The sequence below is a fragment of the Oncorhynchus gorbuscha genome, linkage group LG14 (assembly GCF_021184085.1).
Source record: "Oncorhynchus gorbuscha isolate QuinsamMale2020 ecotype Even-year linkage group LG14, OgorEven_v1.0, whole genome shotgun sequence".
NCBI lineage: Eukaryota > Metazoa > Chordata > Actinopteri > Salmoniformes > Salmonidae > Oncorhynchus > Oncorhynchus gorbuscha.
Genome location: NC_060186.1, coordinates 20828994 through 20845950, shown reverse-complemented (window position 1 = coordinate 20845950; position 16957 = coordinate 20828994). Strand labels below are relative to the sequence as shown.

General features: G+C 43.4%; 2 protein-coding genes across 4 annotated transcripts; one reads left to right on the top strand and one right to left on the bottom strand.

Moving 5' to 3' along the window:
* Positions 1-869: 869 nt before the first annotated feature.
* LOC123994623 (ankyrin repeat and SOCS box protein 15-like) lies at positions 870-10408 on the bottom strand. Of its 3 annotated transcripts, XM_046297456.1 has the most exons (13): positions 9990-10100; positions 9746-9827; positions 9594-9646; positions 8970-9098; positions 8686-8844; positions 8298-8404; positions 8010-8148; positions 7604-7775; positions 7015-7175; positions 6489-6633; positions 4309-4576; positions 3849-4002; positions 870-3684 (listed from the first exon to the last, which is right to left on the bottom strand). In XM_046297456.1, the coding sequence occupies exons 2-13, from the start codon at positions 9823-9825 to the stop codon at positions 3509-3511; spliced, it is 1743 nt and encodes a 580-aa protein (XP_046153412.1). In that variant the 5' UTR covers positions 9826-9827; positions 9990-10100; the 3' UTR covers positions 870-3508. The 3 variants fall into 3 exon arrangements, with proteins under 3 accessions (XP_046153412.1, XP_046153410.1, XP_046153411.1); XM_046297454.1 differs by lacking the exon at positions 9990-10100 and adding an exon at positions 10344-10408 and having other exon boundaries at positions 9594-9827; XM_046297455.1 differs by having other exon boundaries at positions 9594-9827.
* Positions 10409-12321: 1913 nt separating this feature from the next.
* On the top strand, positions 12322-16516 carry LOC123995646 (NADH dehydrogenase [ubiquinone] 1 alpha subcomplex subunit 5-like). The gene is made up of 5 exons (XM_046299297.1): positions 12322-12430; positions 12877-12921; positions 13013-13129; positions 13380-13445; positions 16314-16516. Exons 1-5 carry the CDS (start codon positions 12323-12325, stop codon positions 16413-16415), a joined length of 438 nt encoding a protein of 145 aa, XP_046155253.1. The 5' UTR covers position 12322; the 3' UTR covers positions 16416-16516.
* The last annotated feature ends 441 nt before the right edge of the window (positions 16517-16957 follow it).

The window sequence follows — 16957 nt, the reverse complement described above, 5'->3', positions numbered from 1 at the left end:
CCTCTCACTGCTCTTTCTATTCTGGTTAGAGTCAGTTTGCTCTGTTCTGTGAAGGGAGTACTACACAGTATTGTACGAAATCTTCAGTTTCTTGGCAATTTCTCACATGGAATAGCCTTCATTTCTCAGAACAGGAATAGACTGACGAGTTTCAGAAGAAAGCTCTTTGTTTCTGGCCATTTTGAGCCTGTAATTGAACCCACAAATGCTGATGCTCCAGATACTCAACTAGTCCAAAGAAGGCCAGTTGTTTTGCTTCTTTAATCAGCACAACAGTTTTCAGCAGTGCTAACATAATTGCAAAATTATTTTCTAATGGTCAATTAGCCTTTTAAAATGATAAACTTGGATTAGCTAACACAACGTGCCATTGGAACACAGGAGGGACGGTTTCTGATAATGGGCCTCTTTATGTCTATGTAGATATTCCAATACAAATCAGCAGTTTCCAGCTACAATAGTCATTTACAACATTAACAATGTCTACACTGTATTTCTGATCAATTTTATTTTAATGGACAAAAAAATGTATTTTCTTTCAAAAACAAGGACATTTCTAAGTGACCCCAAACTTTAGAACGGTAGTGTACGTGTCAGCAACCACAGCTAATAAAGTCACTTAAACCTTTAACAAAGAGTTGCAGTCAGTTTTGTCATGGGTGGCCAGTAATAAACCGGTCCTGAACATCTCTAAAACTAAGATCATTGTATTTGGCACAAATCATTCCCTAAGCTCTAGACATCAGCTGAATCTGGTAATGAATTGTGTGGCTGTTGAACAAGTTGAGGAGACTAAATGACTTGGTGTTACCTTAGATTGTACACTGTCATGGTCAAAACATGTAGATTCAATGGTTGTAAAGATGGGGAGAGGTCTGGCCGTACTAAAGCGATGCTCTGCTTTTTTGACACCATATTCCAAAAAGCAAGTCCTGCAGAGTCAAGTTTAGTCTCCTCTTGATTATTGTCCAGTCGTGGTCAAGTGCTGCAAAATACCTAGGTAATAAGCTGCCGTTTGGCCCTGAACAGAGCGGCACATCTTATTCTTCATCTTGCTCTTCACCAGAGGGATAATATAAATAGTATGTATGCCAGTCTCTCTTGGCTAAGAGTTGAGGAGAGACTGACTGCATCACTTATTTTTATAAGAAACGTGGTTGAAAATCCCAAATTGTTTGCGTAGTCAATTTACACACTGCTCTGACACACACACTTACCCCACCAGACATGCCACCAGGGGTCTTTTCACAGTCCCCAAATCCAGAACAAATTCAAGAAAGCGTACAGTATTATAGGGAACCATTATTGCACGGAACAGCTTTCCATCTCATATTGCTCAAATGAACAGCAAACCTGGTTTCAAAAAACAGATAAAGCAACACCTCACGGCACAACGCATCTCCCCTTTTTGACCTAGATAGTTTGTGTGTATGTATTGATGTGTAGGCTACAGTATGTTTGCCATTTTTAAAAGGCATGTAGTTCTGACCTTGAGCTGTTTATGAATGTTATGTCATGTTTCATGTTTTGTGTGGACCCCAGGAGGAGTAGCTGCTGCTTTCACAACAGCTATTGGGGACCTAATAAAATACAAAATAACAAATCGAGCTCACATGATTCTAATAATCAGCTGGTGAATCAGGTTAGATAAAATGGGGATTAGAGCAAGAGCCTCCAGTAAGTTAGCATTAGATAAAACAGGGGTTAGAGCAAAATCCTCCAGGAAGTTAGCTTTAGATAAAACAGGGATTAGAGCAAAATCCTCCAGGAGGCTAGCTTTAGATAAAACAGGGATTAGAGCAAAAGCCTCCAGGAAGTTAGCTTTATATAAAACGGGGATTAGAGCAAAAGCCTCAAGGAAGTTAGCTCTCCAGGAATAGGGTTGGAGAGCCCTGGTCTATGGTATGACTAGTGGGTAGGAATACAGTGTCCACTCCACTGTGTCTCGATGAGCGTTAGGCTGGTGTTGACAGGGCAGGAATGCTGCTGTTCAGATAACAACAACAGTCTGGCAACGCTAGAACTCCGCTAGCTGTGAACTCTGCTAGCTGTGCCTTCACAACAGCAGAACCAACGTTTGGTTCAGTCAGTTAACTGGGGTGTTATTCAGTTTAAACATTTCATGATATGATCTGAATACAGCAATTGTTGTTCTGCTACTGTAAAGGCCCAAGGCTTGGTTGGAGTGGAGGATACCAGGCACTGCACAGTGCATAGGACTATAGTCATATGCGTGGATGCCGATTGTAACATTGCCACCCAATGGTGTTTTAGGGTTACTCAACTTTGCTTTGGGAAAATGGATGAAATCCTAACATGTATTTGGGGAATGTTACGAGATTTGCCTCATATGCTCTCTGTGTTCCAGGATGAGTTGAGCTGAGGGTTGTACTACAAAGCAGGATCATTGAGTTAGCCAGCTAACTCCTAAATATTCTGAAATAACTTCTTTAAAAAAAAATGTATTTAAAAAAAGCTTGAAATAAGCTTGGAAATTAATAGTTATTTGTGGTTGTTTATCAAAGTTAGCTGGCTAACTCATTGATTCTAGTTTGTTGTACACCCAACAGGTCTCAGTAACCTTGTTTTTACCTGCTGCAAACATGCATCCTGTCCTGATCTTGTCAACAGTCACATTTTTAGACATTCTTTCAAAAATCATGTGTATTTATTTATTTTAAGACTCATATTGATGCCATAAGTCAATGCTCCAACTTGTCAAGGATTTTAGAGTGCTGGATAATGATGATTTAAATGGTTTCACTGTCCATATCTGTCTACACTTGCAAGCCTGACTACCTCCGGAGGTTGTCAGAGAAATCTGATCACAATCAGATCACAATGCGTCTTTTAATCTTCTACACCCGTCTAAAAATGTGGGCACAATCAGAATGTGGACAAGACCAGGACAAAGAATGCATGTTAGCAACAGTCACGGGGCTAGTGACAACACAACTCGTTCCCAGAACTTTGAGGGTATAATATGGATGAGATGTTGTCTAGATCTAGGTCTCTCTAGATTTAAACCCTGGTCTTATGAGTCAGGTAGGTGTCAGGGTCACTGTAAAAGTCAACAGTCCATTGCAGCAGAGTCATTCAGACCAGTGTTCCGTGAGTGTTTAGCCCCACTTATAAACTGAATGAGCTCTCAGAGAGTTATTTTTTAGACCTAACCTGCTCTTCCCATGGGGAGATCTTGAAGAGTACATCACACTACATGCACTGTACCATGCTGCACAGCTGTGCGGTCTAAAGGATGCAGTCTAGTAGAAGTAGCAGTACTATGATAAGTACAATTGGCACAATTCAGAGAACATGAATCAGTGTGAAAAGAATTGTAGTTATTACAAACATTACATCACAAGAACACTTGCCATACTTCATATAAGCATAAGTATATGAGCTGATGCATTATTCACGAGAAAGAGCGTAATGTGATTGATCAGTTATGCACAGAACAGGATGACTTTTTGTTCTTCTAAACATGTTTTCATTGATTATAGTCCAGTTATGAGTGTGAGGCTTCCAACCCACCATACTCGTCGTACTCCCTGTAGGTGAGGTAGTGTTTGAGTGTCGGGGGAAACGGGACGGTAGCCATGACCTGTGGGTCATTCAGTCTTCTAGGGGTCATCTGTCTCCGAATGACCAAACGACATTGGTGCTGCAGGGACCGAGGGTTGTCTGGGGATACACACACATGGACGGGCACACACACACACACACACAAAAAGTCAGGTTATTCTGTTCATGATGATGGAGAGTTGATCTGTAAGATATTTCAGTCTTTCCATTCCCACTGTTTTCTGTCCACTACTATTGTTTATTAGCAATGATTGCTGCCTTACCCAGAATGTCACAGATGTCTGGCCACTCTTTCTGTTTCTCCAGGACCCGTAGGAGGTTGGGGCAGATACGTGGGTGTCTGACGTAGTCCAGAAGCATCCGTACCACACTCCCCGCCAGGTTGACCACCGACGACAGGGAGATGATTTCACAGAACTGGAGCAGAGAGCGAACAGGACAGCGAGACTGACATCAGAAGGACACGCAGTGGAACTGGACAAGGTATTAGCTACACTTGCTGTTATGTTCTAAGTTAGACCAACACATTCTACATCAGTGGCGGCCAACCCTGGTCATAGAGGACCACAGTGTGCGCAGGCTTTAGCTCCAGCCGAGAACAAAAACACAGAACCTGTCTTCCTCCAGAACCAGGACTTGCCTACTTCCTGTATTCTAAATCAAAGATTGGGGGCCTACTCCTGTTGTACTGGAATAGGCCAGAAATAAGTCTACATGACTTACCGAGGCTCTGTAGTCCTGGTTATAAAATAAAGTTCTTCTATGGTTATGTTGGTAGTCGACCCAGGAGTCGCAGTCCATATCCTGTCCGTTGCCGTGGTTACACAGGAAGCACTTCTCTATGTCGTAGCCGTTGTTGAGCAGCAGGCGCAGAATCATGTGATCTCTGAGACAGTACTGCAACGCGGTGGGAAACAGTGTGTCACTGATCATTCTGAAGTAGCAGTTGACTTCGGCACCCCGGGACAATAGCAGACGCACCAGCTCATACCTGGGGTGGGATGGGATAGGGTTAGACAGGTGATGTCATAGAAGAGACCAGGAAGTAGGAAATATATGGGAGCTGGGTTGAAGATAAAAGGTTAAGACAACGTCATAATTACAAAAAGGAAGCTTTAAAAAATAAACAAATTCATCGGACCTAGCATGGGAGCCAACAAACTGTTCCAATATATACAAGTTGGTGATGTCACTGCTGTGTTCTATTCAGTTTCATTTATACAGTGCATCTGGAAAGTATTCAGACTCCTTGACTTTTTCCACATTTTGTTACGTCACAGCCTTATTCTAAAATGTATTAAAATGCCCCCCCCCTCATCAATCTACACACAATACCCCATAATGACAAAGCAGAAACACTGTAAAATACTTTATTTACATACTGTAAGTATTCAGACCCTTTGCTATGAGACTCGAAATTGAGCTCAGGTGCAACCTGTTTCCAATGATCATCCTTGAGATGTTTCTACAATTTGTGGTAAATTCAATTGATTGGACATGATTTGGAGAGGCACACACCTGTCTATATAAGTCACACAGTTGTCAGAGCGAAAATCAAGCAATAAGGTCGGAGGAGTTGTCCATAGAGCTCCGAGACAGGATTGTGTCAACACACCAAAACCTTTCTGCAGCATTGAAGGACCCCAAGAACACAGTGGCCTCCATCGTTCTTAAATGGAAGAAGTTTGGAACCACCAAAACTCTTCCTAGAGCTGGCCGCCCAGCCAAACTGAGCAATCGGGGGAGAAGGGCCTTGGAGAGGTGACCATGAACCCAATGGTCACTCTGACAGAGCTCCAGAGTTCCTCTGTGGGGATGGAAGAACCTTCTAGAAGGAAAACCATCTCTGCAGCACTCCACCAATCAGGTCTTTATGGTAGAGTGACCAGACAGAAGCCACTTCTCAGTAAAAGGCACCTGACATCCCGCTTGGAATTTGCCAAAAGGCACTTAAGACTCTCAGACCATGAGAAACAAGATTATCTGGTCTGATGAAACCAAGATTGAACTCTATGGCCTGAATGCCAAGCATCATGTCTGGAGAAAACCTGACACCATCCCTATGGTGAAGCATGGTGGTGGCAGCATCATGCTGCGGGGATGTTTTTCAGCGGAAGAGACTGGGAGACTAGTCAGGGTTGGCAGAAATATGAACGGAGCCAAGTATAGAGAGATACTTGATGAAAACCTGCTCCAGAGCACTAAGGACCTCAGACTGGGGTGAAGGTTCACATTCCAAGGGGACAACAACCCTAAGCACACAGCCAAGTCAACGCAGAAGTGGCTTCGGGACAAGTCTCTGAATGTCCTTGAGAGGCCCAGCCAGAGCCCGGGCTTGAACCCGGTCGAACATCTCTGGAGAGACCTGAAATTATCTGTACAGCTACACTCCCCACCTAACCTGACAGAGCTTGAGGGGATATACAGAGAAGAATGGGAGAAACTCCCCAAATTCAGGTGTGCCAAGTTTGTAGCGTCATACCCAAGAACACTTAAGGCTGTAATCGCACCAAAGGTGCTTCAACAAAATAAAGGGTCTGAATACTTTTGTAAATTTGACATTTCAGTTTTTTATTTTTAATACATTTGCAAAAATTTCTAAAAAAAAGTGTTTGTGTTTTGTCATTATGGAGTATTGTGTGTAGATTAAGGGGGGGGGGGGGCAATTTAATCCATTTTAGAATAAGGCCGTAACGTAAAATGTCAAGGGATCTGAATATTCTCCGAATGCACTGTAGCTATTGCAGAGGTAGTTGGTGAAACACGGACTACTCTCAAGTGAGGAATATCCTTCCCCGAGGGAGACATTAAGAATTGTGTTATCCCAAAGCTAACACCTACTGTCGGCTTAGTTCAGTGGTCTAACATGGTCTTGAGTTACCCATACAGATACAGTCTCATACCTCCCAGCGCGTACAGCCACAAGAAAGCAGCGTAGCGGGTCCAGGTCAGTTTTGGCCCCGGCGGCCAGCAGCATCTCTGTGCAGGTGATATCACTGTTGGATACGGCGAAGTAGAGTGGACTCCGCCTCATGTCCCCGTAGCTCTCTGGTAACACAGTAATAAAAACATGCTCAATTATCCAAAACATCCTAGGAACTCAGTCGGGTTGAGAGTTAGAATAGTAGAATACACAATGTGCCATTTTGAAATGTGGTTGTACATCGGCAGATTTTCTCTTGTAATGTCAGTCACTCAATTAGCCCATGTCAACATTTCTTTTTTTAGATAGTCTAGACAGCGTGTAAGTTAAGGGCACGTACCCAGGGGCCTTGACCTCCAGAGGGCCCCCATTGGCCCACACAGGAATCAACCTCACAACTCCGAAGTTACAAGCACCTTCCTCTTGAGCAGGGCTCCCTTATGAAATAGATTATGTGTCCATGTGTTTGCCCAATTGTACTACCTGGGTATGTCCATGGATTGTACCTGAGATGTGTACGTCCAGCTGAGTGTTGACATCGAAACCTTTTTCTATGAGCAGCTCCAGACAGTCAACATGGCCGCCATCTGCTGCAGAGTGGACTGGGCTCTGGCCAGACAGACGGATGGCCCTCTTAGTGGTGATGGGGATGAAGGTCCTCAGAGCACTGGGACAAACACAGCATCATAGATCAGATTGTTGATTATACCAGCACTATTGATTATGTTGTTGAAACAGGATCTAGACTATGACCTGAACAACTGCTTCTAGACCCAGGGATGGATAATTCCTCAGGGGCAACACTTTCCAAGAACTGGATAATCAGATAACTCTCTAGCCGATGTCTTGATCAATTGATTTCCACAAAGACCAGCATGCTTTCCAGTAGTTGTTCTTGGCATCCCTGTTCTAGACTGTTATATATGCCATTTAGCAGACACTTTCACACAAAGCAATTTTACAGTCATTATGTGCATACATTTTACATAGGGGATCATCTACGTTCTGGGAATCGAAACACAGTTCTGGCGTTGCAAGCGTCATGCTCTACCAGCTGAGCTACAGAGGACCGCGTAGTAAGAGTCAGCCACTCACAGGATGTGTCCCTCATAGGCGGCTCTGTGTATGGGCAGCTGGCAGGCCAGACTGGCAATGTTAGGGTTGGCTCCAGCTTGCAGGAGGAGGTATATGCAGTCCAGGTTCCCTGAGCCGGCTGCATCGTACAGAACAGTGTCTCCGTTATATGCCTGGGCGTTCACGTCGCCACCTGGTGGGAAAGGAGGACGATTAACCCTACTGTAGTCCTGTAGACTTGTGTTCAAGCCAAACATTTATGGAAACTGATATGAACAATCAGTTGATATCAACTATTTTTCAGTTCCTTGTAAATGTCTTTTTGGCTGTTCTTCGAGAATGTTTATTTGCCTTTTGGTATGACAATACGTTTAAAATGTTTACATTATTCATCAAGGACAATCTAAGGCCTCTGATTGGCTCGTACCGTTCTTTATGAGTATATCCAGGACCTCGGCATGGGCGTACTCTGCTGCGATGCCCAGCGGGGTGACATTGTGCCCATCTACAGCTGTCACCTTAGCCCCATGTCTCAGCAGAAGCACCAGGATGGCACTGCAGCCCACCTGGCAAGATAACACACACTTTTTAAGGAGAAGGGAATTACAATAAAACGTTGTTTTTATGACATGTTTTGGCATTCCTGGACCTTGATGATAGGGTATACGGCTGAAGAAGAAATATAAACAAGACTACAGGTGTAACTCAAACTCACCTTGGCTGCCTCGTGAATGGCCATCCACTTCTTCAGACACACCTGTTCCACGAAGGCCCCACAATTGATCAGAGTGGACACCATGTCATATGATCCCTGTCTCACCGCTAACACACATCAACACAGGACGACACATAACAAAACAGAACTTGCATGCTTGATTGAGTGACGACATTGTGCTTGAATACAGTACTGTGTGTGTGTGTGTGTGTGTGTGTGTGTGTGTGTGTGTGTGTGTGTGTGTGTGTGTGTGTGTGTGTGTGTGTGTGTGTGTGTGTGTGTGTGTGTGTGTGTGTGTGTGTGTGTGTGTGTGTGTGTGTGTGTGTGTGTGTGTGTGTGTGTGTGTGTGTGTGTGTGTGTGTGTATATATATATGACTGTGCGTGTACCAAGCAGCAGTGGGGACTCATTCAGGCTGTTGGTTTTGTGTGGAGATGCTCCATGCCGCAGTAGAATCCTGACATTCTCCAGCAGACCCTCCTGAGCAGCCAGAATCAACGCTGTGTCCCCGTCTGCAGTCACATCATCCACAGTCACATCACAGGAAGCTGCAGGGTCACACACACAAAAGTAATGGGAATTAAACACGTGTTATAGAAGCAGTACTGTAAGTGGCTACGGGTATTTCAGGTACTAGTTGTGAGGTACTGCTGGTGGTATGTGGGCCTCTCACCCAGCAGGACCTGATCCAAGACCTGTTCCTGGGACTGCACAGCGGCTCTGTGTAGGGGAAGCCACCCTCTGATGTCCCTCTCTGTGAAAGCCTGCAACCCAGACAGCTCCTGCAGGGTACACACATCACCTAGGGAGAGACACCACACAGAACCCTACGTTAGGATTATGGCTAGCGTTATGGCTAGGGTTAGGGTTGAACCCTGATGTGGACATACAGCTAGGGTTAGGGTTGAACCCTGATGTGGAAATAAAGCTAGGGTTAGGGTTGAAACCTGATGTGGACATAAAGCTAGGGTTAGGTTTGAACCCTGATGTGGACATAAAGCTAAGGTTAGGGTTGAAACCTGATGTGGACATAAAGCTAGGGTTAGGGTTGAACCCTGATGTGGACATAAAGCTAGGGTTAGGGTTGAACCCTGATGTGGACATAAAGCTAGGGTTAGGATTGAACCCTGATGTGGACATAAAGCTAAGGTTAGGGTTGAAACCTGATGTGGACATAAAGCTAGGGTTAGGGTTGAACCCTGATGTGGACATAAAGCTAGGGTTAGGGTTAATAGCTTAAGGGCAAGGTTTGGGCTAGGGCAGTTTGAAAGGCACTGTCGGTGAGGGATAGTCCTACCTTGCTCGATGGCAGTCACTATCCACAGATAGTCACCACTGACTGTTGGCATGCTGTTGAGATATGGGTAAACAAAGTCAGGGAGCGGTGACAAACTTATTGCGGGATGTGCGAATAATACATGAACGTAATTCTCTCCATTTTCTGAATACCTGTCTATTGATAAATCTCGAATACTCTCTCGAATGGCATAGTCAATAAGCTCCTCCTCACATCTATCGATGTCCTCCATTCCTACAGAGAAATCAAAAAAAGAGTTACCAAAAGCTTACCATGAACCTCAATACTATTTTATTGATTTAACTAGGCAAGTCAGTTAAGAACAAATTCTTATTTACAATGTCAGCCTACAGTGGGTTAACTGCCTTGTTCAGAGGTAGAACAACAGATTTTTACCTTCAGCTCGGGGATTCGATCTAGCAACCTACCCACTAAGCTACCTGCTGCCCCCTCGATCTAGCAACCTACCCACTAAGCTACCTGCTGCCCCCTCGATCTAGCAACCTACCCACTAAGCTACCTGCTGCCCCCTCGATCTAGCAACCTTTGGGTTAACTGGCCCTACGCTCTAACCACTAGGCTACCAGTCTCCCCCAAATGACTCATGTCACTGCAGTCTGCATAGATCAACAGACACATCCTAAACTATAGGCATGCAGACAGGAATGTCATTGCAATGACAAATTAAAAGGTTTTAAAGCACCTTCGTCGCTATCAAATATCCGAATGAACGGGCAACTCCAGTCTTACCTGTCAAAATCTCCAGTGAAAGTCCCAGTCTCCGAAGGTTTGTTGGCTGCAAACTAACTTTTATGTTGGTGTTTGCAGGAGTAATGGGATATTTTTAGACTTGACATGCCTATAATATCAGCCCCACACACTCTGAGAATGCCTGTCACACTGTCACATGCAGTGTTTTGCTATCACACTAAACACAGTTTATCATAATGAGATTTAATTGACTATAGGAGCCATACAGTATAGACAGGCTGTCCGGTTTACAGGACACAAGTCCTACATTATTTTGATATTGCAAGTATGTGTAGTGTACCCACTTCAAATGCTTTTAAATTACCATTTGTAATACTTATTTTTCCAATCTAATCATTGAACATGTATTGTAGGATCCATTAATAAATAATATGTATTTAGGTTACTGAATAAGATGACTCATGTCTACAGTCGTGGCCAAAAGTTTTGAGAATGACACAAATATAAATTTTCACAAAGTCTGCTGCCTCAGTTTGTATGATGGCAATTTGCATATACTCCAGAATGTTATGAAGAGTGATCAAATGAATTGCAATTAATTGCAAAGTCCCTATTTGCCATGCAAATGAACTGAATCCCCAAAAAACAGTTCCACTGCATTTCAGCCCTGCCACAAAAGGACCAGCTGTCATCATGTCAGTGATTCTCTCGTTAACACAGGTGTGAGTGTTGAGTTCAAATAACAGACTGGAAGCTTCAAAAGGAGGGTGGTGCTTGGAATCATTGTTCTTCCTCTGTCAATCATGGTTACCTGCAAGGAAACACGTGCCACCGTCATCATTGCTTTGCACAAAAAGGTCTTCACAGGCAAGGATATTGCTGCCAGTAAGATTGCACCTACATCAACCATTTATCAGATCATCAAGAATTTCAAGGAGAGCGGTTCAATTGTTGTGTCGAAGGCTTCAGGGCACCCAAGAAAGTCCAGCAAGCGCTAGGACCGTCCCTAAAGTTGATTCAGCTGCGGGATTGGGGCACCACCAGTACTGAGCTTGCTCAGGAATGGCAGCAGGCAGGTGTGAGTGCATCTGCACGCACAGTGAGGCGAAGACTTTTGGAGGATGGCCTGGTGTCAAGAAGGGCAGCAAAGAAGCCAATTCTCCCCAGGAAAAACATCAGGGACAGACTGATATTCTGCAAAAGGTACAGGGATTGGACTGCTGAGGACTGGGGTAACATAATTTTCTCTGATGAATCCCCTTTCCGATTGTTTGGGGCATCTGGAAAAAAGCTTGTACGGAGAAGACATGGTGAGCACTACCATCAGTCCTGTGTCATGCCAACAGTAAAGCATCCTGAGACCATTCATGTTTGGGGTTGTTTCTCAGGCAAGGGAGTGGGCTCACTCGCAACTTTGCCTAAGAACATAGCCATGAATAAAGAATGGTACCAACACATCCTCCGAGAGCAACTTCTCCCAACCATCCAGGAACAGTTTGGTGACGAACAATGCCCTTTCCAGCATGATGGAGCACCTTGCCATAAGGCAAAAGTGATAACTAAGTGGCTCGGGGAACAAAACATCAATATTTTGGGTCCATGGCCAGGAAACTCCCCAGACCTTAATCCCATTGAGAACTTGTGGTCATTCCTCAAGAGGCGGTGGACAAACAAAAACTCACAAATTCTAACAAACTTCAAGCATTGATTATGCAAGAATGGACTGCCATCAGTCAGGATGTGGCCCAGAAGTTAACTGACAGCATGTCTGGGCGGATTGCAGAGGTCTTGAAAAAGAAGGGTCAACACTGCAAATATTGACTCTTTGCATCAATTTCAGGTAATTGTCAATAAAAGCCTTTGACACATGAAATGCTTGTAATTGTACTTCAGTATTCCATACTAACATCTGACAAAAATATCTAAAGACACGGAAGCAGCAAACTTTGTGGAAATTAATATTTGTGTCAATCTCAAAACTTTTGGCCACGACTGTACTTACTACACAATCAAACATGATGAGCTTTTATTTTGAAAAAAACGAGGACATGTTGACGTCATTTTTATTCGACAGAAGTGACCCAGAATCCGTAGCGCCCATAATCATGGCTGGCGTTCTGAAAAAGGTACGAGTCGAGGTCATATTATGATGATGCTTTTGTTTATTCAGTTAGTTTACTGTCACTTTACAATTGATATGAGCTTTTGTCGCTTCCTATTGACAAGCATGCGTGTCAGCTAGCTGCTAGACTGGCTCGTCTCCTAGCTAACAAACTTAGCTAGCTTGCTCATTTGCTGGAGGGTTCGTGGATATATACTTTGATCTGCTATGTCAGGGTTAGTTACCTAGGCCAGGGGCTTGTCCGTTGTGAAGTAAATATAGCCAATTTAGATGGCTGACACGATACGAACTCAAAGGTACATGACGTTTTATCCATATGTTCTGTAATGTTCCACCTTCCTTCTGAGTGCCGTATGACTATTTTACCCAGGAGATTACTAACGTTAGCAAACTATGTAGTCTCGCGTGCTAGCTAGCTATTATGCTCATTGTGTGTCATATTTTCCCCAGACAACAGGCTTGGTGGGACTGGCCGTGTCCCACAACCCTCATGAGGTGAGTCTCCAGTAATGGCCATAAACAGCAGTAGTGGACCACGCCTACTTTGTTATGATAATGTAACGGTATATGCGTGTGTCCCCTCAAGCGCCTGAGGATCTTGTACAGTAAGATCCTGGCGTCTCTCCAGGTCATCCCTCAGGACGCAGCCTACAGAAAGTACACAGAACAGCTTGTCAATGACCGCTTTGACCTTATCAAAGCCGTAAGTTTACACTCCAACCATCCTCACATCTAGGGTCAGGTGAAGTTTAACAGAGTAGAACTCTTCCTACCAGCTCTCATTGTGACTGTGATTTCATGTATTAGCTTGAACCTGTATGAACTTCTGTGAGTTAATCCCCCTTGTTGACTTTTATATTTATGATATCATGTTACGAGACATTGTTTGGAATGGCATCTGTGTTTCAATCCACATAGATCATTTCATTGTCTTTCTTCATTTCAATTGAAAGGAGCCTGATGTGGAGAAACTAGAGAAGAAAATCAACTGTGGTCAGATCGAGGAGGTCATTCACCAGGTACAGAGAGGAGCCTCACTCTTTTCATTGCAGTTGCTTTCTCTAGCCACGTTTACACCTGGTGTCTACATGCGTCCGTTGTCCTGATCATGTCCAAATTCTGGTTGTGCCCACATAAGTTGACTGGTGTAGACACATTGTGATTATATCTTCCTGACCACCTCCGGAGGTAGTTGAAGAGGCATCTTGTGCGGATATCCTTGAAGTGTAAACAAATCCGGATAACAAAAGCGTATAAATTTGGCCAACGTCATGGTTGTCCCGCCCCCTCAGAAAATAGCAAACAGTTGAATTAAGATCATGGACTTTAGAAACCAAGTGCCAACTGGCACTGTGGTCGGATATGCCACAGTCCAATACCGCGTCCAGCTCTGCTTAAAATTGACATATAGAAAAATATGTTTAAGAGATATTGTCCCGAATGAGAGAAAAAGGGTTCTCACATCTATTGCCAGGCCAAAATACAATATTTGAAAACATCATAGGCTACAGAAAGGCCAAGGACTGTAATAGCAGACTTTAAGGTGTTGGGGATGCATGCAGTGACTGACTATGATGGAGCAGAAGAGAGCAGTGTATATATAGGCCTAATGTTCCCCCTGTACCTAGCCAGAATGAACGGTGGGCAGGTGGTGAATAGTCCATTTCAGTTATCAGATATGAACATAATACAGGGATGTTATAATGCAGTCCTTTTCGGATGTCAATAAAGTGCAGAAGATTTCCAAACTGATGCGTTGAGGCGCATAGCTTTCTGTAGCCTAAGTATGAGCGAGGCTACTCTCCAATAGGCTAGTGTAGGCTTCAATTATGAAGGACTCTTCAGGCTACTGTCCAATAGGCTAGTGTAGACTTAAATTGCGAAGGACTCTTCAGGTTACTGTAAAATAGGCTAGTGTAGACTTCAATTACGAAGGACTCTTCAGGCTACTGTCCAATAGGCTAGTGTAGGCTTCAATTACGAAGGACTCTTCAGGCTACTGTCCAATAGGCTAGTGTAGACTTCAATTACGAAGGACTCTTCAGGCTACTGTCCAATATCTTCAGGCTACTGTCCAATAGGCTAGTGTAGACTTAAATTGCGAAGGACTCTTCAGGTTACTGTAAAATAGGCTAGTGTAGACTTCAATTACGAAGGACTCTTCAGGCTACTGTCCAATAGGCTAGTGTAGACTTCAATTACGAAGGACTCTTCAGGTTACTGTCCAATAGGCTATTGTAGGCTTCAATTACGAAGGACTCTTCAGGTTACTGTAAAATAGGCTAGTGTAGACTTCAATTATGAAGGACTCTTCAGGCTACTGTCCAATAGGCTAGTGTAGACTTCAATTACGAAGGACTCTTCAGGCTACTGTCCAATAGGCTAGTGTAGACTTCAATTACGAAGGACTCTTCAGACTACTGTCCAATAGGCTAGTGTAGACTTCAATTACGAAGGACTCTTCAGGTTACTGTAAAATAGGCTAGTGTAGGCTTCAATTACGAAGGACTCTTCAGGCTACTTTTAGATTGACTCTGTTCCTTTATAAAGCCTTTGCTTTACATCAAATCAAATCAAATTTATTTATATAGCCCTTCGTACATCAGCTGATATCTCAAAGTGCTGTACAGAAACCCAGCCTAAAACCCCAAACAGCAAACAATGCAGGTGTAAAAGCACGGTGGCTAGGAAAAACTCCCTAGAAAGGCCAAAACCTAGGAAGAAACCTAGAGAGGAACCGGGCTATGTGGGGTGGCCAGTCCTCTTCTGGCTGTGCCGGGTAGAGATTATAACAGAACATGACCAAGATGTTCAAATGTTCATAAATGACCAGCATGGTCAAATAATAATAAGGCAGAACAGTTGAAACTGGAGCAGCAGCACAGTCAGGTGGACTGGGGACAGCAAGGAGCCATCATGTCAGGTAGTCCTGGGGCACGGTCCTAGGGCTCAGGTCCTCCGAGAGAGAGAAAAGAGAGAATTAGAGAGAGCATATGTGGGGTGGCCAGTCCTCTTCTGGCTGTGCCGGGTGGAGATTATAACAGAACGTGGCCAAGATGTTCAAATGTTCATAAATGACCAGCATGGTTGAATAATAGTAAGGCAGAACATGCTTGCTCCTTTGCACTTTTTATAGATTGCTACTTTTATCCATGCATTTTCATAATTTGACCACGTCTTGCTATAGGTTTTATATAATTGAGGTACCGTTAGTGAATTATCAATGATTTGGAGGAAACTAAACCACGGTCATTCTCCCAGCATGTTGCTTTTTTATTCCTTTAATATTGTTTAGGCCTATACTAAAGGTTATTTACAATATGTATGTAAACATCGATGCGTAATGAACAACCATATCCTGACTTATTTGGATAATGCGTTGCGCCATTCAGAGATGCACTTTGTAGCCTACTCTAACTTACTGTGCAATAATAGTATTTTGTACACGCATCCAGATATTCAAATTGTTTGTGTTGTGACGTTTTTAGGGATTGGAGAGATTCTCTGAATATTGGACAAGTCGAGGTTATCGAAATAGTAGTCTGTTACGCCCAGTCTTAAATCATTGGATAACAAAAGTAGGCTGTAATGATGAGTATAAACCTATTGATTATAAAAGCGTGCTGTTTTCTGTCATAACGGTAGGTCAAATTAATTTGCCAACAGGGAGGGACCGGGGAATCTGGTCACAATACGAAGTAGGCAGATAAGAATCCCATTTTATTACCGTGTGTAGATGCAACAAATCTAGATCGGATGACGACAGCCATGTTAATGGAAGTTGTAACCACGGCTACAAAAACTTCCCACATACTATCTCCCTCCTCTTCCTCATTTATCATACATCTCTTGCCTTATCTGACCCACTCATTTCCTCTTCCCTCCAGGCTGAGTGCGAGTTGGCTCTATCCAGGAAGATGGCAGAGTGGAAACCATGGGAACCACTGATTGAAGAGCCTCCTGTCAACCAATGGAAGTGGCCCGTTTAAAGACTACTTGCTGTATTTGTCTGTTTGTGTCAGTGTAATTACTTCATTCCCAATGAAGCATGTACAAATAAAGCTGTGGAAATATTTTCCCTAATCTTGTACCTTTTGCCTTGTGGGTACTGAGTGATGACAGTTCCATAACAGAATGGACATTAAATAGCAAGATACTTTTTGTGCTCATTTGTTGCAAACGGTTTGCATTAATGAATACACCATGTGTAAACCTTGAACCATCTTGATCAGATCACGAAAAACACAATTAATGCAAGGTGTAACCAGGGCTATAAATATACCACCTTTGAGAAAAAGCATCTTCCTATCCTAGTGCACCTCTCATATTTAAAGATCACTTAAATGTAAGATTGGACAAAAGTCTGAACTGGCACCCATGTGGGTTGCAACATGCATATAATACCTACCTGTAAGGCCGTTATATTATTTGACTTTATTTATACTGGACTTCTTCTGGAGGTCAGTCATTTTAATCATCAAGACATGTTGCATGGCTCAAGATACAAGCCTTCACAACTTGTTTAACTTCT